Source organism: Cricetulus griseus, chromosome 2, assembly GCF_003668045.3.
Source record: "Cricetulus griseus strain 17A/GY chromosome 2, alternate assembly CriGri-PICRH-1.0, whole genome shotgun sequence".
NCBI lineage: Eukaryota > Metazoa > Chordata > Mammalia > Rodentia > Cricetidae > Cricetulus > Cricetulus griseus.
The window spans coordinates 199972749-199998213 of NC_048595.1; the positions used below are offsets into that span (position 1 = coordinate 199972749).

General features: G+C 43.5%; 4 protein-coding genes across 4 annotated transcripts; all 4 read right to left on the reverse strand.

Annotated features, from left to right (window-relative positions):
- On the reverse strand, window positions 1-2496 carry LOC100757337 (protocadherin gamma-B1-like). The gene has a single exon (XM_027398074.2). It carries the CDS (start codon window positions 2407-2409, stop codon window positions 1-3), a length of 2409 nt encoding a protein of 802 aa, XP_027253875.1. The 5' UTR covers window positions 2410-2496.
- Window positions 2497-6414: 3918 nt separating this feature from the next.
- Window positions 6415-8853, reverse strand: LOC107976989 (protocadherin gamma-A3-like). The gene has a single exon (XM_027398075.2). The coding sequence runs from the start codon at window positions 8851-8853 to the stop codon at window positions 6415-6417; it is 2439 nt and encodes an 812-aa protein (XP_027253876.1).
- Window positions 8854-11511: 2658 nt separating this feature from the next.
- LOC100757622 (protocadherin gamma-A2-like) lies at window positions 11512-13988 on the reverse strand. Its single transcript, XM_027398076.2, has one exon. It carries the CDS (start codon window positions 13986-13988, stop codon window positions 11529-11531), a length of 2460 nt encoding a protein of 819 aa, XP_027253877.1. The 3' UTR covers window positions 11512-11528.
- A 5006-nt stretch (window positions 13989-18994) lies between these two features.
- Window positions 18995-25007, reverse strand: LOC113833703 (protocadherin gamma-A1-like). Its single transcript, XM_027398077.2, has one exon. It carries the CDS (start codon window positions 21798-21800, stop codon window positions 19368-19370), a length of 2433 nt encoding a protein of 810 aa, XP_027253878.1. The 5' UTR covers window positions 21801-25007; the 3' UTR covers window positions 18995-19367.
- Between the last annotated feature and the right edge of the window lie 458 nt (window positions 25008-25465).

Here is a 25465-nt window from a genome sequence, read left to right on the forward strand (position 1 = left end):
TTAAATAGCTCTACAGAAACTTACCCCAAGAGAAGAAGGGTCGTATGAGATTTTGGGATCTTCATTATTGCCATCTACAGCCACAGAAGGATCATCACACAGGAGATCCTGAGGGGGAGCAATCTCTGGTGCCATATGGAGAAAATTAAACCCCGCTGCAGTCGTAGAATGCGAGGCAACACACAGATTATAGGAATAGGGCAACGTTCCCTCGCTGCAGTTGGGAGGAATCACAGACTGAGACTTCCAACTGAGACCAGGCTGAAAGCAGCTCCAGGCTGCTGAATTGGAGGAGTGTCGCAGGCGCAGGGCAATAGCCAAAATCACCGCCAGGAGGAAGAGTACTGAGATCAGGGCCAAGGCCGCCACCAGGTAAAACTGCAGCTCACTCTGGGAGTCAGATGGCAGAGGGTCATCGCTGAGGTCTGGCAGGACCTCCTGCAGGCTGTCAGCGAAGATCAGGTGCAGCGTGGCTGTAGCCGAGAGAGGCGGTTGTCCACCATCACGCACAGCGACCAGAAGGCGCTGCCGGGCCGTGTCTCTTTCACCCAAGGCACGGGCTGTGCGCACCTCGCCAGTGCGCAGGCCCAGGCTGAAGAGCCCGGGATCGCTGGCCTGCAGCACGTGGTACGACAGCCAGGCATTGTGTCCCGAGTCCGCGTCCACAGCCACCACCTTAGTGACCAGGTATCCGGGCTCGGCGGCGCGCGGCACCATGTCGAAGAGAGCAGAGCCGTCGGGCTCGAGCGCGGGGTACAGCACGCGTGGGGCGTTGTCGTTGCGGTCGTCTACCAGCACGCGCATGCTCACGTTGGCGCTGAGCGGGGGCGAGCCCTGGTCGCGCGCCTGCAGTGTCAGCTGGAAGGAGCGCAGCTGCTCGTGGTCGAAGGCGCGCTGAGCGAACACCACTCCGCTGTCCTGGTTCACGGACACGTAGGAGGACAGCGCCCTTGTCTCCAGGTCGCTGGTTATGATGGAGTAGGAGATGTGACCATTGGATCCCAAATCCGGGTCTGAGGCGCTGACTTGGGCGATGGAGGCTCCAGGTGGGTTGTTCTCAGCCACGTGGACCAAGTAGGAGGCCTGGTGGAAAACCGGTGCATTGTCGTTGATATCTGTGATGTGCACAGTAACACATGTCTTGGATGAAAGGGATGGCTTGCCACTGTCGGTAGCCATGATAGTGACGTTGTACTCTGAGGTCCGTTCCCGGTTCAGGGCCTTGTCTATTACTAGCTTGTAATAATTCTTGGAGGTGGGTTGCAATTTGAAGGGAAGTTCTTCCTGAATATGGCATATCACCAGACCATTTTGTCCAGAATCCTTGTCTCGGACTTTAATGAGGGCTATTACTGTTCCAAGGACCGAGTCCTCTGGAATTTGGTTAGAAAAGGACATGAATGTCACCTCTGGGGCATTGTCATTCTCATCAAGAATTTCAATCTGAACATTACAGTGAGCCGTGTGCACTCCTCCGTCCCTGGCTTCTACACCCAACACGTATCTGCTCTTTTCTTCAAAATCCAACGTACCATTAGTTGTGATAGCTCCAGTATTTGGATCGAGACTGAAGACGAGGTTAGTACTTGCAGGGCCATTAAGGAAGGCATAGGTGATCTCTCCATTAACACTCTCATCCTGGTCGGTGGCTGTCACTTGCAGTACGAAGGTTCCCCGGGGCATGTTTTCACGGAGGCTAGCTTTGTAAATGTCCTGGCTAAACACTGGAGCATTATCATTGGCATCGGTGACTCTGATCCAGATCTGGGTGGTACTGCTTAGGGGTGGGTCTCCACCATCGATGGCAGTCAGGATTAAGTGATGGGAGCTCTGGTGTTCCCTGTCTAGAAGTTTTTCCAGCAGTAGTTCTGGGTATTTACTTCCATCGGGACTTTCCTTCGTCGACAAGGAGAAGTGTGAGTTGGGGCTGATAGTGTACATCTTTAGTGAGTTGCTTCCCACATCTGCATCTCGTGCAGAGTCCAGAGGGAATTTTACTCCTGGTAAGGCTGATTCACAGATCTCCAATTCAATGCTTTTCCCAAAGAAATGTGGTGCATTATCATTGATATCTTGGATGGCAACAGTTACGTGGAAAATATTCATCGGATTTTCAGTAACCGATTCAAACTCCAGTGCACACTCAGATTTCCTCCCGCAAATCTTCTCTCGGTCTATCCTGCCACTCACTAACAAATCTCCACTCTCTGCACTCACGCTGAAATAATCCTCTGCACTAACTCTCAGTTTTCTGGCTGGCAGTTCCTGGACACTGAGCCCTAGATCCTGGGCGAGGTTCCCCACCGGAGAGCCCTTGGCCAGCTCCTCCGGAATGGAGTAGTGGATGGGCTGGGAGATGGCGCCACAGAACAAAGGCACCAGGAAGTGAAGCAGTACCTGATTTGCCATCGTTCCAAAGCCTCTGGGGTTGCTCTGCCGTTCTGAGCTCGCAGGGAAGCTTCTTTTCGAGGTTTTCTGGGATTTTAAAAAAGACAGTCTGTGCCTCGGATGTTTGTGACTTGAAGGCAGGATTTGTCAGGCGCTTGAAGGGTGCACAGGAGACGGACGGATGTTCTCATAGGTGCAAGAAAAAGCAGGCAAGCCCTAGCTGGACCCTGCGGGAAACCCTTCTCTTCTCTTTGGTCAATAGCGGCGCCTAGAGGTTGTATTGTAAAACTGCGTATCGTGTAGCTGTTGATCCTCAAAGCTCTTTTGACTTTTGATTTGCTTAAAAGAACCAGATATTCACATTTCCCTTTAGTTTTGACATTTTCTTGTTTATCATTATTTCATGAATGCTTTCATTATACATTCACCTTCTCCATTTCACAAGGCGTGTGTTTTTCCTTTTCCCAGTTTTGGAGAAAAATGTCATCAATGACATCTGGCACTACAGAACTCAGGCCTGACTGTTGTATTCCAATAAGTGAGTGGATGTATTTTCACCCTCATTATTCAGTGGACCCTGGTCTTTACCTTTCTGCAAGTTTATTGAAGTAAATTCGTTTTTTGGTATTTTAATTTCTATGTATGTTTCATCAATTCGGCAAAAGTTTTTAAAGATAGTCTTTGCAAAAGAGAGGAGTGGTGTCTCCAGAGATATTTTAATGTATTGATAGTCTTTGCAAACCATGCTATTTTCAGTTAAGTACATCAGAGCCTGATAGCCTATTAAAAATATTGATGTAGTATTTGGGCTTTTATAATTGTGAACCTTGTGTAAACCATATTTATTTTATGAAACAAATTATTTCTAAATGTGCAATACCCTATATACCAGATTCTTAACTTCAACCAGTCTAATGCCACTAATTAATAAAGTTATTGATTGCCAGTAACTCTTGGTGAGACATTGACAGTCTTAAACATTTAATTTTATTATTTACCATTTATTAAATTTATTTATTTTTGTGTTTATGTGTGTGTGTGTGTGTATGCAGTGCACTCATGTGGAGGTCAGAGGACAATATACTGGAGTTGGTTTTCTCCTTTCATCATGTAGGTGCTAGGGATGGAACTCAGGCTGTTAGTCTTGGAAGCAAGCAGCCTTACTACTGAGGCATCTCACTTGACATAAGTGCTCCATTTTAGGACTTGATCCTGGATTTGGGTAACTCAAATAAGCAATCCCTTTATTTCTAATGTACCAACAAATCAGATGACAATGGCTTAAATGCACCTCCTAAATTTCATGTGTTAGAACCTCCATCTCCCAATCCATGGTATAATGGTATCTGGAGGCAGGATCTTTTTTTTCTTTTTTTTGGTTTTTTTGAGACAGGGTTTCTCTGTGGCTTTGGAGGCTGTCCTGGAACTAGCTTTTGTAGACCAGGCTGGTCTCGAACTCACGGAGATCCACCTGCCTCTGCTTCCCGAGTGCTGGGATTAAAGGTGTTCACCACCAACGCCAGGCTTGGAGGCAGGATCTTTAGGAAACATTTTAGCCAGGAAGGCTTTGCCTTCATTGCTGAATCAATGATTGGTCACTGAATTATCATTTAAGTGGCTTTGTTGTAAAAATAACAGTCTCTGAGATACTTGCTTTGTTTTTTACATGTGATGACCCTGAAAGAAAAGGCTCCAAGCAGATGTGGAGCAGATGAGAGTGCCATGTTCTTGGACTTCATAGGTCCCATTAACCAGATAAACAAATCTTTATTTTAAAGATCAATTTCCAAGTCTCAAGTATTTTCTTAGAGCAGCAGAAATGAATGGAAAATCGTCAGCTCACCGTTTTATTATTTTGAAGTTCAATCATCTCCAGTAGAAACACAACATTATATTTCCCACAAGATTCCATTTTTATTATTTTATTTCCTGCCTTTACATTCCATTCCACAAGATTCCATCACATTTATGGATCTTGAATGAAAATATAGTTTTATATGCTTATAGATATTGTCTTCAGGGTCTATTGACTCACACATTTTAATGCTATATTTTCTAACATATTAAGGGAAAATTTATTCCTTTGAGACACAATGAAAAACATTTTGGTTCATTCTTGGATAACCCTCTTTTGCAGCTACAGGAGTAAAATAATTTCATAGATTTGAGAATGGACCTATAACTTCTGACCAAAGAAAATTCTAGATAGAACACACTCAGGATTCATATTTCATTGCTGTAATGAATGGTCTGGGGATCTCTTGCAGAGACAGAAATATTTTCCTCCTATTTTGAAATATTCTTGTGTTGGCATTTATTCACTGTATATAAAACTGGGTTTCACAGGACATTTTTATACATATATATTGTACACTGGGCCCCTGTGCCCCCATAGCCTCCTTTTCCTCTTCGCTTCCCTCCTGTTAGTCCTCCTTTCCCTAGCAGTTTCACTTTTCCTTGAATACCATACACACATATATCATTTTATGTATCTATATAAAACTTAGGGTCTACAAATGAGAGAAGACATAGTATTTGTCGTTCTGAGATTGACTTAACTTGTTTAATATTAACTAATGCAACTTAATCATCTACGGTTGCATTCAATTTCCTACAAACAACAAAGCTTCATTTTTCTTTATGGCTGAAAAGTTTCATTGTGTATACATGCACACCACATTTTCTTTATTCATTCCTCTATTGATGGATATCTAGGTTACTCAGTCATTGTGAACAGTTCTGCAATTAGCATTGATGTGCAAATATTTCTGATATGTTGACTTAACAGCCCTTTGAGTAAATATCCAGGAGTGGTACAGCTACATTCCAGGTTTTTTAAAAAAAATCTTAAAGGGTGATAAATACCAGTTCATGACACAAAATGGTTTAGGTCAGTGAAATTTCCACATTCAGACAAAAAATAAAATCACCACACACACACACACACACACACACACACACACACACACACACACACAAACACACACACACTTTAGGCACAATGGTTTAATCATCCGACTAATCTCTGCTTTTCTTTTTGAGACAGCTCTTGCTATGTTGTCCAGGTTGGTCTTGAACTCTAGGCTTGAGTGATCCCACCTTCATAGTTTCCAAGGTAACTGCAACTACAAGCACACTGCTATATCCTTCATTTCTCTTAATTTTTTTCATTTTATATACCAACTCCAGTTCCCCCTCCCTTCCCCTTTGGATCCTTGAGATGTAAAGACTGGACGGGTGGTGGTAGCACACACCTTTAATCCCAGCACTGGGGAGGCAAAAAGTAGGATTTCTGAGAGTTCGAGGCCAGCCTGGTTTACAAATTGAGTTTCAGAACAGCCAGAGCTGTTACATAGAGAAACCCTGTCTCAAAACAAAACGAAACAAAAAAACAAAAAAACAAACAAATGATGTAAAGACTGTGGTGTGACTTGGAAAGGTTCAGACAAAATGTTATGAAAGCATAAAATACTTTGTATTTATCCTTTCTCCCCACTTGTTTGTGTCAGTCAGGATAGGTTAGTGGGAGGAGTGACAAAGTTCAAATTTCAGGGGTGAAAGGGCAGACTGAGGTACAGCTCAGTGGTCCAACAGAGGGTCAACATGTGCCAAGATCCTGGGTTCCACCCCAGCAATTGAACAATGAGAATGAAATTGTGAATGGTCCATTTATCACAGGTGTATGGACCACTTTTGGGTCAACTACAAGGATCTTATTACAGTTACTCAAGAATATAGGTAGAAGGACAACCATAATTTCTAAGGGTAAAGGAGAGAACTAGAATTTTCAAAATGACACTTAGAGTTGCTTCCAGAAGTGCCATATTATTGCCAATACTCACAATGTATTGGCCAGAAATAGCTACCTAGTCCCATTCAGCCATAACAAGGTCAGGAGGTACAGCCTTCTCATAGGCAAGTGGGCACAGGTAGAGAAAATAGAATGTACAATTACATTGTTGCTTTACTTCTCAAATATGTGTTAAGGTTTTGTAAGAACCATACTGGCACGAACATTCATAACACTCAAAGAAATAAACTTACCTCAAGCAGGTTGGGGTCTTCTTTTGTTTCAAGTAAATCTTGAGGTATTATAAGAGGCTCGCTTTTCCCACAGCTCTCCTGGCTGATGAGCGTGTCTGCATAGTTGGGTTGTGGAAAGATCAGGTGACTCTTCCTTGAGCCTGAGGTAAGGGAAACTTCCTGGGAATAGGTCTGCAGGAAAGCTTGCACCCCATCCAGACCCACAAAGTGAGAGGCTGGTATGTCAGCCAATCCATTTCCTGAAGTCTGTAGCAGGCGTGATGAGTGCCAGCGCCGTAGTCTAAGTGCCAGCAGCACAATGACAAAGGCCAGGAAGATGCAGGAGACCACAGCCACTGCCACCACCAGGTAGAGTGTGAGGTCTGAATCTTTGGGATTAGCAGGGGTATGGATGCTTTCCAGGTCCCCAAGGACATCAGGGATGCTATCAGCCACTGCTATGGTGAGTGTGACAGTGGCTGAGAGAGGGGGCTGGCCATGGTCCTGCACAGCCACCACTAGGCTCTGCTTGAGGGCATCTCTGTCAAGCAGGGCCCGTGCAGTGCGTACTTCACCCGTGTGCAGCCCCACTGAGAAAAGTCCTGGCTCACTGGCCTTGAGCAGGCGGTAGGAGAGCCAGGCATTCTGTCCTGAGTCTTTGTCTACTGCCACCACCTTGGTCACCAGGTATCCAGGATCTGCAGAGCGGGGTGCCAACTCAACACCAGTAGAACCATCTATTGGGAGGGCAGGATACAGGATTTCAGGCATGTTGTCATTCTGGTCTAGCACAAATAGGCTCAGTGTCATGTTGCTGCTGAGTGGAGGGTTCCCACTGTCACTAGCTGTCACCTGCAACTGCAGGTCCCTAAACTGCTCATAATCAAAGGAGCAAAGAGCATACAGGACACCAGTATTGGAGTTGATGGAGATGTAGGATGACAGTGGCACCCCCTGAAGTGTGTCCTCAGCCAATGAGTAAGTGATTTGTGCATTCTTGTCAGTGTCCGGGTCCTGTGCTGTAACAGAGAAGATGGAGGCTCCCCTAGGATTGTTTTCTGGAACATAGGCTGAATAGGAGGTGTGTGTGAAGGTAGGAGGGTTGTCATTGATGTCTGACACATGCAGAGTGATATGAGTTTCTGTGGACAGTGGTGGGTTTCCCTGGTCCGTGGCTTTTAGACTGATATTATATTGAGACACTTGTTCACGATCCAGAGACTTAGCTGTCACTAAGCGGTAGTATTGGTCTATTGATTTTTCTAAAGTAAAGGGAAGGTTTCCTAGGACAAAAACCGTGACTTGCCCATTTTGGCCAGAATCTCGGTCATGCACACTGATAAGAGCGATTTCTCGTCCAGCAGGGGCTTCTTCTGGGACTGAGCCTGTGAGAGAAGTGATTGAAACTTCTGGGGCATTGTCATTCACATCCAGAACCTTGACAAGAAGCTTGGCTCTTGAAAAAAGACCTGGTCCATCTTGTGCTTCAATTTTGATTTCATAGAACACAGCATCCTCATAATCGAGACTTTTTAGTATTGATATATCTCCAGTCACCGAATTGAGATGGAAAACCTGAGCAATTTTCCCAGGCATTTTGTCTAGAATATAGGACACTTGAGCATTGAATCCCTCATCAGGATCAGTGGCATTCACTGTGATCAGCCGGGTGCCCACTGGCACATTTTCCAGAACACTGACATGGTACTCTGGCTTAGTAAACACGGGCGGGTTGTCATTTGCATCTAAGACTATCACCTTGATGCACAATTTGCCGGAGTGGACAGGGTCTCCACCATCAGAGGCAATGAGATCAAGCTGATGAACTGCTATTTTCTCACGATCCAAGGCTTGCTCCAGCACTAGCTCTGGGTACTTGGCGTCATCTGTGACACTGTTCACAGCCAAGGAGAAATAATCACTGGGGTTGAGCTTATAGTTCTGCAGAGAGTTCGTGCCCACATCTGGGTCAAATGCAGTTTTAAGTGGAAATCGAGTTCCAGGATCTGTTAATTCACCAATTTTTATTTCCAATTCCTCTGTTGGAAAGCTAGGTGCATTATCATTAATATCGCTGATAGCGACTTCTACCTCAAATATTTTCAGCTTATCCTCCACAAGGATGTTAAAGCTCACAAGACAGGGCGCGCTCTGGGCGCACAGCTCCTCCCGGTCTATCCTGCCTGCGGTAACCAAGCTACCACTTCGCGGGTTCAGGGAGAAAAGCTGCGACCTACCTCTGGAGACGATGCGGACCCCGCGCTCTGCCAGCTCGCGGGGCTCCAGACCCAGGTCCTTGGAGATGTTGCCCACGAAGGAGCCTTTGTCCAGCTCCTCTGGCACCGAGTAGCGGATCTTCCTGAAGCCATCCGCACACTGCGTCCCCAGGAGCGCGCACAGCAAAGCCAGGGCTCCTGCGGTTTCTAGTCCCAGACGCATCATTTCCTTTCTTGTTTTCCCCCCTCTGAATGCCCACGATGGGTCCCAGGCTTACACCCTCAAGGAGATAAATCTTTCGTGGATTTAATTCACACACTACAGACCTGGATGATGATATGATGAGCTACTTCTCTCTTCTCAGACTGTTCTTGGCGTTTCTATGCAGCAGGGAAATGGTGGACTGCGTTTCAGCAGCGCCTTTTCTTCTTGTATGGTCAACAGCGACACCCAGAGGCCTAATTGTTCACTGCACACTCCCAGGTAAACCCAAGTAACCCTTTGTTCCTAGCTTCTTTACTTCTTTTCGCTGAAGGCAAGAGGACTCGTACTGATTTCACACAACTGAACTGATATTTGTCAAGGGGTGTGGCTTCAAGTTATTTTTCTTTGGGATGTCGCACTCTAACCTTAACTCCACCAATATTGCTTCAAGTATAATTACCGTTTCCCAAAGGTTCAGTTTAATACCTACACAGAAGCATCCGTCGTATTTATAGATTGTAATTCTTGAAGTTGGCCTTTGATATCCTGACATATTCGTTTTTAATATTTTTCACTTAACTGATTCGTTAAACACACGATTGGGTGTCAGACAATATTTTTTTTGAGATTTAATGTGGAATATATATAGACACAACCAGTTCTGTCACAGAGTCTATGAGGGTGGAAAACCACTTGGGGCTTACAGGGCACTGAAATAACTATCACACTGAGAGAGGCCAAGGAGGATGGGAAGGTCTCCAACCTGGCTGTGGAGTTTATTGAAGGCCTTATTGAGAAGCATGAGAAGAATGAACCAGGAAAAAGGCTTGGGTGTGAGAGAAATTACAAACCTCGGGATAGTGAAGATGTTTACCTCACCCAAGTGCAGAGGTGTGGTGGTGCACGCCTTTAATCCTGGCACTTGGAGGCAGAGGCAGAGGCAGGTGAATCTCTATGAGTTTAAGGCCAGCCTGGTCTACAGAGTGAGTTACAGACCAGCCAGGGCTACACAGTAAGGTCTTGTCTCAAAACAAAGCAAATGGAAATAAAATTTTAAAATGTCATTTCAATCATGGTGCATTTCATATGTTTCTATAAGGTATTTATTCTCACAGGTTATTAACTCCTTAAAAGGAACTCCATCTTTGATTTTCTTCTGTTCATACTTTACTATTTACTATACACTTACATGTAAAGATATTGTGACACACTGTTCCAAAGTGAATTCTGATTTTATCTCATAGAGACTTATGCTGTACCAACAAACACATGGAATATTTGATACACTGCCCCAATTGTTCCATCAGAGACTCGTAGATGTAATAAGAACCCAAGCACCATGGGAGATGTGACTCTACCTAGTACAAGTTCCAATTAGTACATGGTTATTTCCAAATAAAAACAAACTGACTCTTAGTATTAGCACACCTACTGTTACTAAGTGCATGGTCAACACACTAAAACCAACACAGGAGGAATGGAGAAGAAAAACCACCTGTTTATGAATGGGAACATTTTTTGGTATCTGAATGAATAGGAACTTGGAGAAAACAGCAATTGTATGATATGGTCTCTGAATCCCTTATATCTTTTATATGAGCAAGGTATACTGAGAATAAGAATTATTTTTAAGATTAAAAAGTCAGTATGATTTCCAGATATGAGAAAAATAAAGTTTTAATGAAGAGAAACCTGCTTACTGTTGTCGAGAGCACAATAAACTCTCAAGGAGCACGGAGCTGCCTCCAGAGACTGCTGTTTGCAGCTAATCAGAGACACTATGGCATATTGAAACTCTAAGGGATGGAGGCAAGACTCAATGGCAAAGTGCATGCAAAATGAGGCCTTGGTTTCAATATACAGCACTTACACACAAACACATATTGGCTTGAGATATAGCTCAGTGTGAGAGTGCCTAACTATGGTACAAGGCCATGAGTTTGATTCCTAACATTGAAAAATTTATATTTCTATAATTATTTTGTCTTTGAGACAGTCTCATTTTTGTAGTCTTGGCTGGAGCTTGCTATGCAGATGAGAAATCTGCCTGCCTCTGTCTCCCAAGCACAGTGGTTAAAGATGTGTGCCACCATGCCTGGATAAAATTTCTTTATTTAAACAGGTATGGGTATGCAAATTGAGGAAAATAGGTAACTTCTCTGAAATCTGAAGGAGAAATATTAAGAGTAAAGTGAGAAAGAATCAACTAAATGTTTTATAATTCATACACAGATTCAAATGTAAAGCAACATTTTAAAGGAAGTCTTCAATTAATATAAAATCTTATGTATGCATTACACACACACACACACACACACACACACACATATCACAGTACTGGGAACCCATCCCAGGACCCAGTGCATGCATGCATGTACAGATCACCAGCCTTTCTGTTTTTAAAAAGAACCACTGATCCAAGTACATGAAATGGTTGTCCCATGGATGGAAAAGTTAAGAAACCAGCCCAGTTTCTAACAGTATTCTTTTGATGATCTAAATGTCACCATCAACTACTAAGCCATGATTTTCATTCATTCCACAAAGATTTTAACTTCCCTTACATCCCATGAGCACCCAAAACTACCTAGAAATAGTTCACCTGAATTCACTTAAACTTCAACACAGTTTCAAGGAAACAGGGGACTAAAACATGTAAACATTAAATACCTGGGCAACTAAATAAATGGGCAAATTTAGCAAAATAGCATGAGCATATGGCAAAAACGAATTACCTGAGAGGTTTCTTCTCTTTTATCATCAAGCAGGGATTGAGGTGCTGAAAGCATGTCAGTTTTGTCACAGCTCTCGTGGCTGATGAGAGTATCTGCATAGTTTGGCTGAGGGAAGATGATGTGGCTTTTCCCTGAGTCTGCAGTGAGTGAGACTTCATGGGAATAGGTCTGCAGGAAAGCACGTACCCCATCCACCCCCACAAAGTGTGAGGCAGGGATAACTCCTAAACCATCTCTTGAAGCATGAAGCATTCGAGACATATGCCAGCGCCGCAGCCTGAGTGCCAGCAGTGCAATGACAAAGGCCAAGAAGACACAGGAGACCACAGCCACTGCCACCACCAGGTAGAGTGTAAGTTCTGAATCATCAGAGTTGGCAGGGGTCCTGATGCTGCCCAGGTCAGCTAGGACCTCAGGGATGTTGTCAGCTATTGCTATGGTGAGTGTGACAGTAGCTGACAGAGGGGGCTGGCCATGGTCTTGCACAGACACTACCAGACTCTGCTTCAGAGCATCTCTGTCCAGAAGGGCCCGAGCAGTGCGCACCTCACCCGTGTGCAGTCCCACTGAGAAGAGCCCTGGCTCGCTGGCCTTGAGCAGACGGTAGGACAACCAGGCATTCTGTCCTGAGTCTTTGTCTACTGCCACCACTTTGGTTACCAGGTATCCGGGTTCTGCAGATCTAGGTGCTAGTTCCACACCAGTGGACCCATCTGTGGGGAGGGCAGGATAAAGGATCTCAGGCATGTTGTCATTTTGGTCCACCAGGAACAGGCTCAAGGACACATTGCTACTCAGTGGAGGGTTCCCACTGTCTACTGCTATCACCCACAGCTGCAAGTCTTGGAACTGCTCATAGTCAAAGGAGCGGAGAGCATAGAGGACTCCAGTGTCAGAGTTGATGGAGATGTAGGAGGACAGGGGTGCCCCTTGAAAGGTATCTTCAGCTAAAGAGTAGGTTACATGGGCATTGTCATTAATGTCAGGGTCATAGGCCAGCACTGAAAAGATGGAGGTGCCTCTGGGGTTATTTTCAGAAATGTAGGCAGAGTAGGACCCCCGTGGAAAGGAGGGTGGGTTGTCGTTGATATCTGCCACTTGCAGCAAAAGGTGGGTATCTGTGGACAGAGATGGGTTCCCTCCATCTTTAGCACTTAGAGTGATATTGTAAAAGGAGAACTCTTCCCTGTCAAGGGCTCTGGTTGTAACCAGTCGGTAGTAATTGTCCACTGACCGTTCTAACTTGAAAGGAAACATCTCAGGAAGTGAACACGTGACAACAGCATTCTGTCCAGAGTCCCTATCATGTACATTGAAAAGTGCAATTACCGTTCCTGGAGGAGAGTCTTCAGGAACAGAAGCAGTGGCAGATGTCATGTAAAATTCTGGGGCATTGTCATTGACATCTAGAACGGTGACAACAACCTTTGTTCTGGTTAGAAGGCCTGGGCCATCCTGAGCTTCAATATCAATTTCATGGAATTTAGCTTTCTCATAATCCAGACTTTTTGTGATTGTTATATCTCCAGATGTTGTCTTTAGCTCAAATACATCTGCAGCTTCTCCAGGGGCTTGCTCCTGAAAATAAGTCACTTGAGCATTGTATCCCTCATCAGGGTCAGTGGCTGTCACCGTGAGTATCCGGGTACCTACAGGCACATTCTCAGGAACGCTCACACGGTACTCGGGTTGTGTAAAAACAGGAGCGTTGTCGTTCACGTCCAGGACCTTCACACGGATACGGCAGGTGCCAGATCGCACTGGACTGCCCCCGTCCAAGGCGACTAGAACAAGGTGGTGAACTGCCTCTTCCTCGCGGTCCAAGGCACGCTCCAGTACCAGCTCTGGGTACTTGTTGCCATCGGCCCCAGTTCGCACATCCAGAGAGAAGTGGTCATTTGAGTTGAGTTCATACTTCTGGAGGGTGTTCTCGCCCACGTCCACATCATGCGCACTCTTAAGAGGAATCCTGAATCCTGGTGTAGTCGTTTCACTTATCTTTAGTTCCGGTTCCTCTACTCCAAAGCGAGGAGCATTGTCATTAACATCTGTTACCTCCACCTCTACGGAATAAATAGTCAATTTATCTTCCAGTAGTAGGTTGAAGTTCATCAGACAGGGTGTGCTCTGGGCGCACAGCTCCTCTCGGTCTATCCTGCCTGAGGTAACCAAGCTGCCGCTTCGTGGGTTCAGAGCAAAAAGCTGCGACCTACCTCTGGAGACGATGCGGACCCCTCGTTCTGCCAGAACCTGGGGCTCCAGCCCCAAGTCCTTGGCGATGCTGCCCACGAAGGAGCCTTTATCGATTTCCTCTGGCACGGAGTAGCGGATCTGTCCAGCTCTGGCCTCCCACAGGGAGGCCCAAAGGGCGCACAGCAGGACCAGCATTCTGCACCCGGGCAGCTTCTGCAGCGTCGCCATTGCCCTTTTTTTCTGCAGCCGAGTTTCCTCCGAACCAGCTTCCAGCACTGTGAAGGAGTCCAGTCCTTATCCTCCAGGGTCTGAGACTTCCAGTATTCACCGGTTCCAGGTCACCGAGGAGAGAGAAGTAACGGGCGGCTGGGTTGAATTTCCTTGCATCCTCTCCGACCGGAAGCTGCGGACAAACCGCCAGCCCTTTGTGTTGTGCCAGCCCTTCAGTGGGATTGGTTGACTGCCTTTTGCTCCTTAGGTGGTCAACAGCGACGCTCAGAGGCTTTGCCAGTTTCTGCACTCGCGCAGGCAAACCCATTTCATGCTCACTCTCAAGAATGACTCTTATATTGTATTATTTACACTATTATTGACTGTATTATTCACAGTAGAAGTAAGTATTAAAGGGAGGGACTTTTTCAGGACTAGTAAGAATGGTATAAATATATGTAACCTGAGAGTGGTTGCTGTGAAAGTGTTGTAGAACCTTTAAGGCATTCTACAATAGAACCAAGTGCTTTGGCCTTGCTGCATCACACTGTCGCCCGCTTTTTTCTCACTTATGCTCAGACAAAAAGATCAACATTAAAACACTGGCTACATTTTCTTACAAGGTAAGTTTTTGAATTTTTGTGCTCTGTTGCTTAGCATTTGACTACAAAACTTGATATTTAAATTGTTGATCACCAGACACTTAACAGCATGTGTGTCCAACACAAGGTTTGATTGAATCTTAGTTGGAAACCAGTTCTCAGAAACGTTTTAGGGTGAGGAAGATGTAGGAAAGTAAAGCAGATATTATTAAAGAGTATGGATGCCAAATTTGGAGAAAAGCACTGAGCCCTGGGGACATGCAGAGGAACGGGACCCAACTTATGTTGGGGATTCACAAAAGGCCTTTCCTGAATGCTACTTCATTTGGATCCTGACAGGTAGAATGGATTAAGAAAGAGGCTGGAGTGGCACCGTAGAAACGCAGAACCAATGCTTGGGCTGGGAGACAGCCAGGAAAAACATGGAAACAGAAGGTGGCTATAGCTGAATAAAGCTTGGGCAGACAGGGTACTTTGCGTTAAGAATCTGTCACTCAAAGTTGTTTGAGATTGTTAAGTGCTCTTTTCCTTTCTGTATTTAGTGTTGCCTGGATGATGCCATGGATGTATCCTTACTCCTGTTTGGCTTACATATGCAAAGATATCTATATAGAATGTACGTATTTAAAAACACACTGAAATATTTCAAGCACATAGATCACTATAGGAAGTAACATAACCAAACTCTGTGTACATACCAGTAGGCTTTATTTAATTTTAACATCATATCGTATTTAGATGTTTATACCTTTTCTTTTGAATAATTTCAGAATGGTTGTAAAAATAGTACAAATAAATCTCATATGTAGCAGTCCCTTGGTAGCTGAGGGGGCTTGGCTCTGTATCTGAGGATGCTGGAGTCCCTTGTGCAAAATGATGTAGAATATGCAAATGATCTGTGTACATTCTTCTGGGTAGTTTGTCATCTCACAATTAAACATGCTAAGTTTCCCATATTCTTCCAATTTGCGATATAGATGCAGGTTCATGCTATTGGACTTATACGCTTTACATATAAAGTTCACTGTATTCTATACCCACATTACCCCAAATGTGAACAATTTATTTTAATGCTCCCCATTTACTCTATGTAAGTTGCAGACATGATACACCTTTACTTTTTTTGGATTTCTTTATTATCAAACTATAAAATCAACTTGGCATTGATGCAGTTTCATTATCTAGCCTATAGCTCTTAGTAATACTTTGCCCATTGCTACAATGCCTTTTTTATAGCAAAATAAAATAGTTTTCAGGCTTAGGATCCAGCCCAGGATCTTATGTTGTACTTCACAAAGTTTCTGCAGTGGGTAGAATCTGATCAGTTCCCTAGGCTTTACACTTCATGACTCTGGACTTGAAGATTTGGCCAGCTCTACTGTAAAACATTCTCCCTTGTTGGGGTATGTTAGATCTCTTCTTAGGTTCAGATTGTGCAGTTCTGGTGGGAAGATATAGGACTGATGTTATCTCCTTCTCAGTGCATTTTCTTGGGAGCCATATGTGTCTTTGTCCCAGTACTGTTTTTGTTAACTTTAATCACTGGTAACATTCTAGAAATTTTCTAGTTATTTGTAGTTTTCTCTATTGTAAACTTACAATTATTATTTATTGATTAATAATTAACTTGTCTAATCCGGTTTTTGCTTTTCTTCTATCTTTCACTCTTTCTTAATTTGTGGTTTCTTGTGGCCCTTTTGTAGTAAGTTTTTTGAAATTAATGATTATGAAACTTCCAACCTTCATTTCAATATTGTTTTTTTTCTTTTTGGAGGGGTTCCTTGAGATTCTATATGAATTTTAGGATGGGATTTTTTTCATTTTCATTTCTGCCACAAATCTCATTATTAGAGTTTTGATATGGATTTCAGTGAATAGGTAGATTGTTTTAATTAATTCTGTGTATTTTATTTTATTATTTTTTACATTTTGACTGTTATTATGTATGTAGAGGGAAAGCCTATGGAGGCAAGAAGAGGGCATCAGATCCACTGAAGCTGGAGCAACAGGCAGTTGAGAACCTTTTGAGCCTTTCTGTTTGTTTGATATATGCTTTCTTTTGGAATTATGTTGAAATCGTGTATTATTTTCAAAGTTGTGCTTTTAGGTGATAGGAATTCATAATTTTCTACCAGTTTAACAACACTTTCTTCTTTTTGATAATCATGACCAAGTCATTTCTTTTTTTTTTTTTTTTTGGTTTTTTTTCCGAGACAGGGTTTCTCTGTGGCTTTGGAGGCTGTCCTGGAACTAGCTCTTGTAGACCAGGCTGGTCTCGAACTCACAGAGATCTGCCTGCCTCTTTAAATGAATTTCTTAAACACCACAACTAGTGCTTGTTGCCTTAAACATGACTTTGTTTTTGTATTAATGGTCTACAACATCTGCTTTCTTTTGTGCATGTGTGCACATGAATCTTTAACTTCAATATTTCAGTATTGAAGAATATATCTTGTCAGTAGAATATAGGCTTTTAAAAACCAACCAATCCATCAATCTGTCTTTAAATTATAAGAGCTAAGAAAATGCAGAGATGAAACAATTGATTAGTTGAGAGTGCAGTTTGGTACCCAAGAAGAAATTAAAACTCCAGAAGACATACAGCAAGAATGAAATTCCTTTAAAAGCCATCAGAGAAGAAACAGATTACTTAAAAAATGACAACCTGATGACAGAAGAGTTCTCATTTGTAATAATGATAAATTCTAGGAAGACAATATATTTTGAAATCTAGGCTTATACATTTATTTTAAGTAGAGAAATGGTTTTAAAAAATTGCTCTCACCTATTCTTCTTCATTATTGTTTTTCTCTCCTGAGGTCCTTGCTTGACACAAGGTCGCATGTAGCCCAGAATAGCTTCAAACTGGATATGTAGCTAACAATGACCCCTCTCTCCTCAGTTTCTTCAGTACTGGGATTATAAGCACGTGTGACCATGCCTATCTTCTATTGGTTCTGGAGTTATTTATCAGCCACATATGGTGGCAGTTCATATCTGCAATCCCAGCACTCAGAAAACCCAGATAAGAAAATCACAAATTAGAGGTCAGTCTGGGCTATGTAGCAAGTTTCAGTCCAACTGATGAGTACAGTGAGAGCCTGTTAAAAATATTGCTCAGGTTCCAGGCAATAACTAGGTCTTTGAAGTGCTTCAAAGGCTGTGTGGCAGTGTTAATCTGGAGAACACAGCTCAATGAGCAGACTTACTGTTCAGTGCATCTATGTTCATCTCCCTTGGTCTTCAGCTTGCAACAAAGGACAAGCACAGGAACAGGCAGGGAAGATTTAACGAAACTCCTGGATTTTAAGTAACTGAGGGTTCTTATTGCTCATATTGGTTTCAATCAATAAGCCAATCCTAGGCCACTTATTTAGAAGGAAGTAGTTTTGTCTATGTTGCATTGCTGGCCTTCAATCCCCATTTAAATAGCTCTAGACTGACTCCATAGTACTAATATTGATTTTGTCATTTTCACCGTGTGTGTGTGTGTGTGTGTGTGTGTGTGTGTGTGTGTGTGTGTGTAAGCTTTAAAACAGTTTCTCAAGTTGTATGACAAAATTTCTATCCATTACCCTCCATTTAATAAGTTACTTAGAGATCTATTCTTAAGCACACATAACTATCTCTTGGTGAGAGATTATAGAACTAAGAAGTTTAGCAACAAAATCAGAGCTTATATAGATTATTATCATTTTATAGTAACACAAATAAAATTATGGCTTTTGATGATTTTCATAACTATCACTTCTGAATATGTGGGTAGTCAACTCAGAACAATAAAATAAATTAGACAGACATAAGTGAGAAATAGAAGACACATTCATTTCTGATGCAGTTCTCTTTCCCAAAGGAGCTAGGCCTTCTCTCTCTATCCTCACCACTCACAGTTTAACTAAGGCATCCTTTCCACGATAGGAGCTTCCACTCTCCACCCTTTATTGAGACAGAGTACTGGGATTCTAGGTATGTTACCCAATCATGATGTGATGATACATTATTTATGATTTAGTAAAGATTGCCTGAAGTATCAGAAAGCAAAGCCATACTGGTTAGCTATAGAAGCTAGGCAGTGGTGGCACACACCTTTAATTCCAGGACTCAGGAGGCAGGCAGATGGATATCTCTGAGTTTGAGGCCACCCTGGACTGTACAAAAGTGAAGAGTAACAGAGCTCATGTCTTTGATACCAGCACTTGGGATCATATGCCTTTAATCCCAGCACTAGGGAGGTGGAGACAGGAGGATATGGCCGAGCAGAGAAAGGAATATAAGGAGGAGATAGGAATTCAGAGATTCTTGCCTCTGAGGATTCATGGAGACAGGATTGCCATTTCAACTTGGTAGAGGTAAGATCTACTGGCTAGGCTGCTTTGCTTTTCTGATATTCAGCTTGAAGCTTGAACCCCAATATATCTCTGGGTAATTTATTATTCATGTTACACATGGAATGCCTATAGAAATCTAAAAGGGTAGGTCACCTATGTTGAGGCTACATGCCTGAGATCACAGCCCTCCAATAGTCTGAGGCAGGAGGATTATTAATTTAAAACCATGCTGGGCTACAAAGTGAGTTCAAAGCCAGCCCAGGTATCTTATCAAGACCTTGTCTCAAAATGGTAGCACTCACCTAGTATTCATAAGCCTTTATGTTTAATCCCCAGCAGCATGAAGCAAAAATAAACACACCTAACCACTCCTGGGGTATAATGGAATATACCTTTTACAGAAAATAGAGAAAGCAAGTATGTACAGACATGAATTATTTTCATCATCAATATAACTTATAAGGTCATTACAAGTTTACCTGAGAAAATATTTCCTCTTTATCTTCAAGCAGAGACTGGGGTGCCGACAGAAATTCCCTTTTCTCACAGCTCTCTTGGCTGATGAGTGTGTCTGCATAGTTGGGCTGTGGGAAGATCAGGTGGCTCTTTTGAGAGTCAGCAGTGAGTGAGATCTCGTGGGAATAGGTCTGTAGAAATGCATGTACCCCATCAACACCTATAAAGTTTGAGGCAGGAATGTCAGTCAATCTGTTTGCCGAAGTCTGGAGCAAGCGTGAAGAGTACCACTGTCGCAGTTTGAGCGTCAAGAGTATGATGACAAAGGCTAGGAAGATGCAGGAGACTGCAGCCACTGCCACCACCAGGTAGAGTGTGAGATCTGAACCCTGGGGATCGGCAGTGGTCCCAGTGCTGCCCAGGTCAGCCAGGAGTTCAGGAATGCTGTCAGCCACTGCTATGGTGAATGTGACTGTGGTAGACAGAGGAGGCTGGCCGTGGTCCTGTACAGTTACCACTAGGCTCTGTTTCAGAGCATCTCTGTCCAGCAGGGCCCGGGCAGTGCGAACCTCGCCTGTGTGCAGTCCCACTGAGAAGAGACCTGGTTCACTGGCCTTGAGCAGACGGTAAGATAGCCAGGCATTCTGTCCCGAGTCTTTGTCCACTGCTACCACCTTGGTCACCAGGTAACCAGGTTCGGCAGACCGTGGTGCTAGTTCCACACCAGTGGAGCCATCTTTGGGGAGGACAGGGTACAGGATTTCTGGGGCATTGTCATTCTGATCTATCATGAACAGACTCAAGGATACATTGCTGCTGAGTTGTGGGTTCCCACTGTCACGAGCCATCACTCTTAGCTGCAAATCTCGAAACTGCTCATAGTCAAAGGATTGCAATGCATAGACAACTCCAGTGTCAGAGTTGATGGAGAAGTAAGAAGACAAAGGCACTCCCTGAATAGTGTCTTCCACCAGGGAGTAAGTCACTAGTGCATTCTCATTGTGGTCAGCATCCTGGGCCTTTACAGAGAAGATGGAAGCCCCTCTGGGGTTATTTTCGGGAATGTAGACAGAGTAGGAGTCCTGTTCAAAAACTGGAGGGTTGTCATTGATATCTGTCACTAGCAGTGAGATGTGAGCTTGGGTAGATAGGGGCGGAGTTCCCTGATCTGTTGCTGTTATTGTGATGTTGTGTCCAGAGCTATGTTCCCTGTCCAGTGTTCTTTCTGTTACCAAGCGGTAATAATTGTCGACTAACTTTTCCAGTTTAAAGGGTAGGTTTCCAGGAATGGAACATGTGGTGTGACCATTGTTACCGGCATCTTGATCGTGCACACTGATAAGAGCAATTATGGTCCCAGGAGGAAAGTTTTCTGGCACTTCGGTAGTGACAGAGGTGATCCCAACTTCTGGGGAATTATCATTAACATCCAAAACAGTGACCAGCACCTTAGCTCTAGCCATGAGTCCAGCACCATCCTGTGCTTGAATTTCCATCGGATAAACTTTGTATTCCTCAAAATCTAGTGGTTCTTCATTTGTTATTTCTCCTGTGTAAGAATCCAAATGAAATTTCCCGGCCACACTGTGGTCTACGTTATGAAAAGAGTATGTTACTTTGCCATTAGCTCCCTCATCCGGGTCAGTAGCATTCACCTTGAGCAGCCGAGTGCCTAATGGGACGTTCTCAGGGACACTCACGTGGTACTCTGCCTGAGTAAATGAAGGTGGGTTGTCGTTCACATCTACCACCTGAACACGAATTTGCAGAGTTCCCGAGTGTACTGGGTTACCCCCATCAGAGGCAGTGAGGACAAGGTAGTGGATAGCATCTTTTTCTCTGTCTAGGGGGCTCTGCAGTACCATCTCTGGCTGTTGTGGTCCTTCAGGTCCCTGTTGCACATCCAGGAAGAAGTGAGGGTTGGCGCTTAGCTGGTAGCTCTGAAGTGAGTTTATTCCCACATCAAGGTCTTGCCCAAGGGGCAGGGGGATCCTGGTACCTGGAGTCGTTATTTCACTCATTTTTAATTCCAGCTCTTCTAACTGGAATTGGGGGGTGTTGTCGTTAATATCAATTATCTCTACTTCGACAGGGAAAAGCCTCATTTCATCTTCCACCAGGATGTTAAAGCTCACGAGACAGGGCGCGCTCTGGGCGCAGAGCTCCTCCCGGTCTATTCTGCCGGCAGTGACCAAGCTGCCGCTTCGGGGGTTCAGGGAGAAAAGCTGCGACCTACCTCTGGTAACGATGCGGATCCCGTGCTGTGCCAGCTCGCTGGGCTCCAGCCCCAGGTCCTTGGCGATGCTGCCCACGAAGGAGCCTTTGTCGGTTTCTTCTGGCACAGAGTAGCGGATGTTTCCTGCGCCCGCTTCCAATAGCAGCTCCAGAGAAAGGCACAGCAGTATCAGCCGGCTCCAGCCGGTTAGCTTCTTTGGAATCGCCATTGCTCTCTGGCTTCCTACTTTACTATCAATCTGTTATCAAGGGTACTGTTCTTCTGCTTTTCCAGGGTCTTCTTTACCTTAATATTTAAAATAATTGCAGTAGAGAGATGTCCGGAAATATGCTGAGCAGTCGCAGGCAGACATTTTTAGTCTGGTATGGTGGAGAGTCTAAGAGTCACACGTTTTTTTCTCAAATTGGGCGGGTAGTTAGAGCATGTATCCCCTAGGTTGGTGAACAGCGGCGCCCAGAGTCCTATCGAGTTACTGCACTCCTTCGAAATGTAATCAAGTATCTTTTTTTAAGTCCTGGTTTACTGCCAGGGAAATAGTTAACTTTTTTTCTTTTTACAATAGTATGTATGCATGCACGTACTTATGTGCATACACATATGTATTATATGTAAAGAAGAAACAACGTTCACTTCCTTATAGATAATTTGTTAAATTGCATTGTGCTGGAGAACTCAGAAGTCCAAATTATCTGCTTTCCCTGTGTGCTATTGAAGAAATGAAAGAGCTCTCTAACCATAAAGAGAAGAAAAATCAGTCTTCCATTTATTTTGTTGTATAGCTTGACCATCTGATAATTTCTTGGGCCACAAAGAGAAGTTTGGGGGGTGAAAAAATCAACTTTCAGACTGCAGGGTAGAGTTTCAGAATCTGGATCACTCCAGTTTCCTTTGAATATTTTCAGAAACCTGGGATTTTGAAGATCATTTTATTTGTTTGTTTGTTTGTTTTGGTTTTTTGAGACAGGGTTTCTCTGTGGCTTTGGAGGCTGAGGCTGACCTGGAGCTAGCTCTTGTAGACCAGGCTGGTCACAAACTCACAGAGATCCACCTACCTCTGCCTCCTGAGCGCTGGGATTAAAGGCGTGCGCCACCAATGCCCGGCTTGAAGACTATTTTAAATCATATCCTTATTCCCCTCTTTCCCGAAGGAGCTTGTTAAGAAAGATTTAAAATTCCCCCAATATATTTTGAATAGAATAAAATTGAGATCTTGAAATCTTATTACAAATATCACATGAATCTATAATTTAAACTTCAAACTCAAAAAAGAGAGAAGTTGTGATTTTATTCTTCATAGATGAAAAGAGCCACATCTTTATTTTTAGGGAGGCTGTAGGAATAATAGTTGTTCTACAATCATGCATTATATTCTCCTAGAGAAGGTGGCCTTCTTAAATAGTTGTATCTTTTAACTAGGACAATGTGAATGTCACTTTTATTCATTGTTTGGAGATGTTGTGGCAGTTGCCCACCTTGGCTCATTTCAGGCTGGCTGGCAGACCCGCTGAAGCAGGGGCATGGCACCTGGTCCTTTAATTATGAAGAGAATAATGGAACAGTAGTGGTATGACTAAGGTCAAAGTAGGCAAGGAAGATATGTTATCCACTGAGTCTGCAGAAATGGACAGCAGCTCCCGAGAAGGGCCTTCTATAGAACAGTAAGACATTTGCTCTGCTACCAGATCCTGGTGGAATGGAGTTCTTGGAAGGTTCAGAGCTCTTTAGAGCTTGGAGTAGAGCTGGAATATTTAGAATGGTGAGCAAGGCTGAAGATGCGGTCAACAACTGACAACCTAGATGAATGAATTGGATCTCAGTTTGAAGAAAAGCAAGAACAATCTGAGAATACGGAGATATAACTTCCCAACTTCATGCCAGTTCTGAAGACTTGGTTCATTACAGAAAAGAACTTCCAGCTAACACCGTTCCTTCTGATAACAGTTCCTTCTGATAACAGGCAGAAGGTCCTTCTGTGAACCAGTCTCCTTTATCCTGAGCATCGTCTCAGCTTTCAGATCAGTTGGAGTAAGGGCAAACTTTTGCTGACCTTCACAAATTCTGAACTACTAAGGGATTACATTCAGTGAAAGATATGTTCGTCAGTTAAGTGAAATGCTGGCAGATATGGAAAAATGCTTATTATTTTGTTCAAAAAACATGAAATGGGAGAATGGTGGTTGATAGCACATCAATTTAAACACAACAACCTAAAATGAAATCAAAGAGTGAGAGGTGAAAGCACAAGGAGAAAACGATTTTGAGAGAGGTGAAAATCTGAGAGGGACGATTTAAAAAGCTGTTGCCACCAACTACTTGGAATCCTTAGTTTGCCCATGGTAAAGGCTGAGAGGATAATGGGAGTCACTCCTTCCAAAGCCAACGGTGCAGCCTAATAAGAGTTTTCCTGTGAAGTCACTGCTTTTGTTTGTTGTGATGAAGTCCATAGTAAATCATTTAAAACCACATGAATAGACAAGTATGTATGTTATAAATTATACATGTACATATATACACATTTGCTGTGATCTTATCACATTCTGAGTCCTGACCCACATACCACAGTGGCATGACACTCCATGGTGCTCAGCTGATCTATGAAATACTTACACTAAGAAGTGCATTCCAAGGTCACAACAGTTACAATTTTTTGTTTTATAGTGGTTAATTCTATTAAAAAAGCAAATTGTCAGTGCAGAAACTTTGACTTTGGGATTTCAGTAGTAAAATGGTATTTTCTGTGAAACACTAGTATAAATTATTTGGATATATAAATATAATAGGGATCTTTTCATTAGAGATAAGTTTTTTCTTATAAATATATGTTAATTTTATGATTTCTTAGGTATTGTACTTCATAAAGGCTGAGCTTTGGATGGAGGTGTGGCTCAGTTGGTAGAGTGCTTGTCTAGCATGCTTGAAGCTCCAGGTTTAATCCATAGCAATGCAGAAATCCAATTACAATTGTGCATGCCTGTAATCTTAGCAGGAAGTTAGTATCAAAAGAATAAGAAGTTTGAACTCATCCTTGGCTTACAAAGTGGGTTTGAGGTCAGCCTGGACTATAAGAGTCTGTTTCTCTGAAGTTGGGAGCAACTCCAAAACCCTGCTTTAGAGAACAGGGTGACAGAAGTTCCTAGTGTTGGGGATAGAACAATATCACAAGCCCAGGATGATGGCTAGAATCCCTTCGAGGAGGTCGAGTACAGAAACTAAGACAGGGCTCCCCAAACTGAACCTCCATCTGCCTGGTAGTGCTATGCTGGGTACACTGGGGTTTGGCAGCAACTCCCAAAAACTCATGACATGGACCAGGTACAGTGTAGTGACTGTCTACCTCATAGGCCCTGGTAGGTTCTGTCTCTGAGACAGTGAAAAGTGCTGTATACACTTAGTTGTGTGAGCCCCTAGGTTGAAGAACCACATTAGTTGGTTTGAAACATATGATAGGACACTTAACTCTTGTGCTTGAAGTTGGCGTCTGGTTTTGTTAGCGGGTAGATAGGCTCCATAATGCGCATTGCAGTGCCTTACCTAGGTGAAGCTCTTGGCAAAGCATCCTCCTTGTATTTTTGTGACAGTCACTCACCATCACAGAGAGGCTAGGATGGCATTGAGCCAGTCAAACCCTGGTTATCACGCTGAGAATCAATTTAAAGGAAGTCTCCCAGAATACTTCCGAAACCTACACTTGCTGACACAGCAATAGCATTTTCTTGGTGCAAGGTCAGGAAGAAACAGGAATTATGAAAGACTCCCAAGCTCTGCTCAGAAGTGTTAAAGTATTCAATGGGGGCTTGGGTGAATGTTCCCAGTCCCTTGGCACAAGGCACAATGGTCCATATCTGTAATCCGCACTCAGGAGGCAGAGACAGA

What these genes read in the sequence shown, in the direction of transcription:
- LOC100757337 (XM_027398074.2), bottom strand. Translation starts at nt 2,409, where the DNA reads ATGGCAAATCAGGTACTGCTTCACTTCCTGGTGCCTTTGTTCTGTGGC.
- LOC107976989 (XM_027398075.2), bottom strand. Translation starts at nt 8,853, where the DNA reads ATGATGCGTCTGGGACTAGAAACCGCAGGAGCCCTGGCTTTGCTGTGC.
- LOC100757622 (XM_027398076.2), bottom strand. Translation starts at nt 13,988, where the DNA reads ATGGCGACGCTGCAGAAGCTGCCCGGGTGCAGAATGCTGGTCCTGCTG.
- LOC113833703 (XM_027398077.2), bottom strand. Translation starts at nt 21,800, where the DNA reads ATGGCGATTCCAAAGAAGCTAACCGGCTGGAGCCGGCTGATACTGCTG.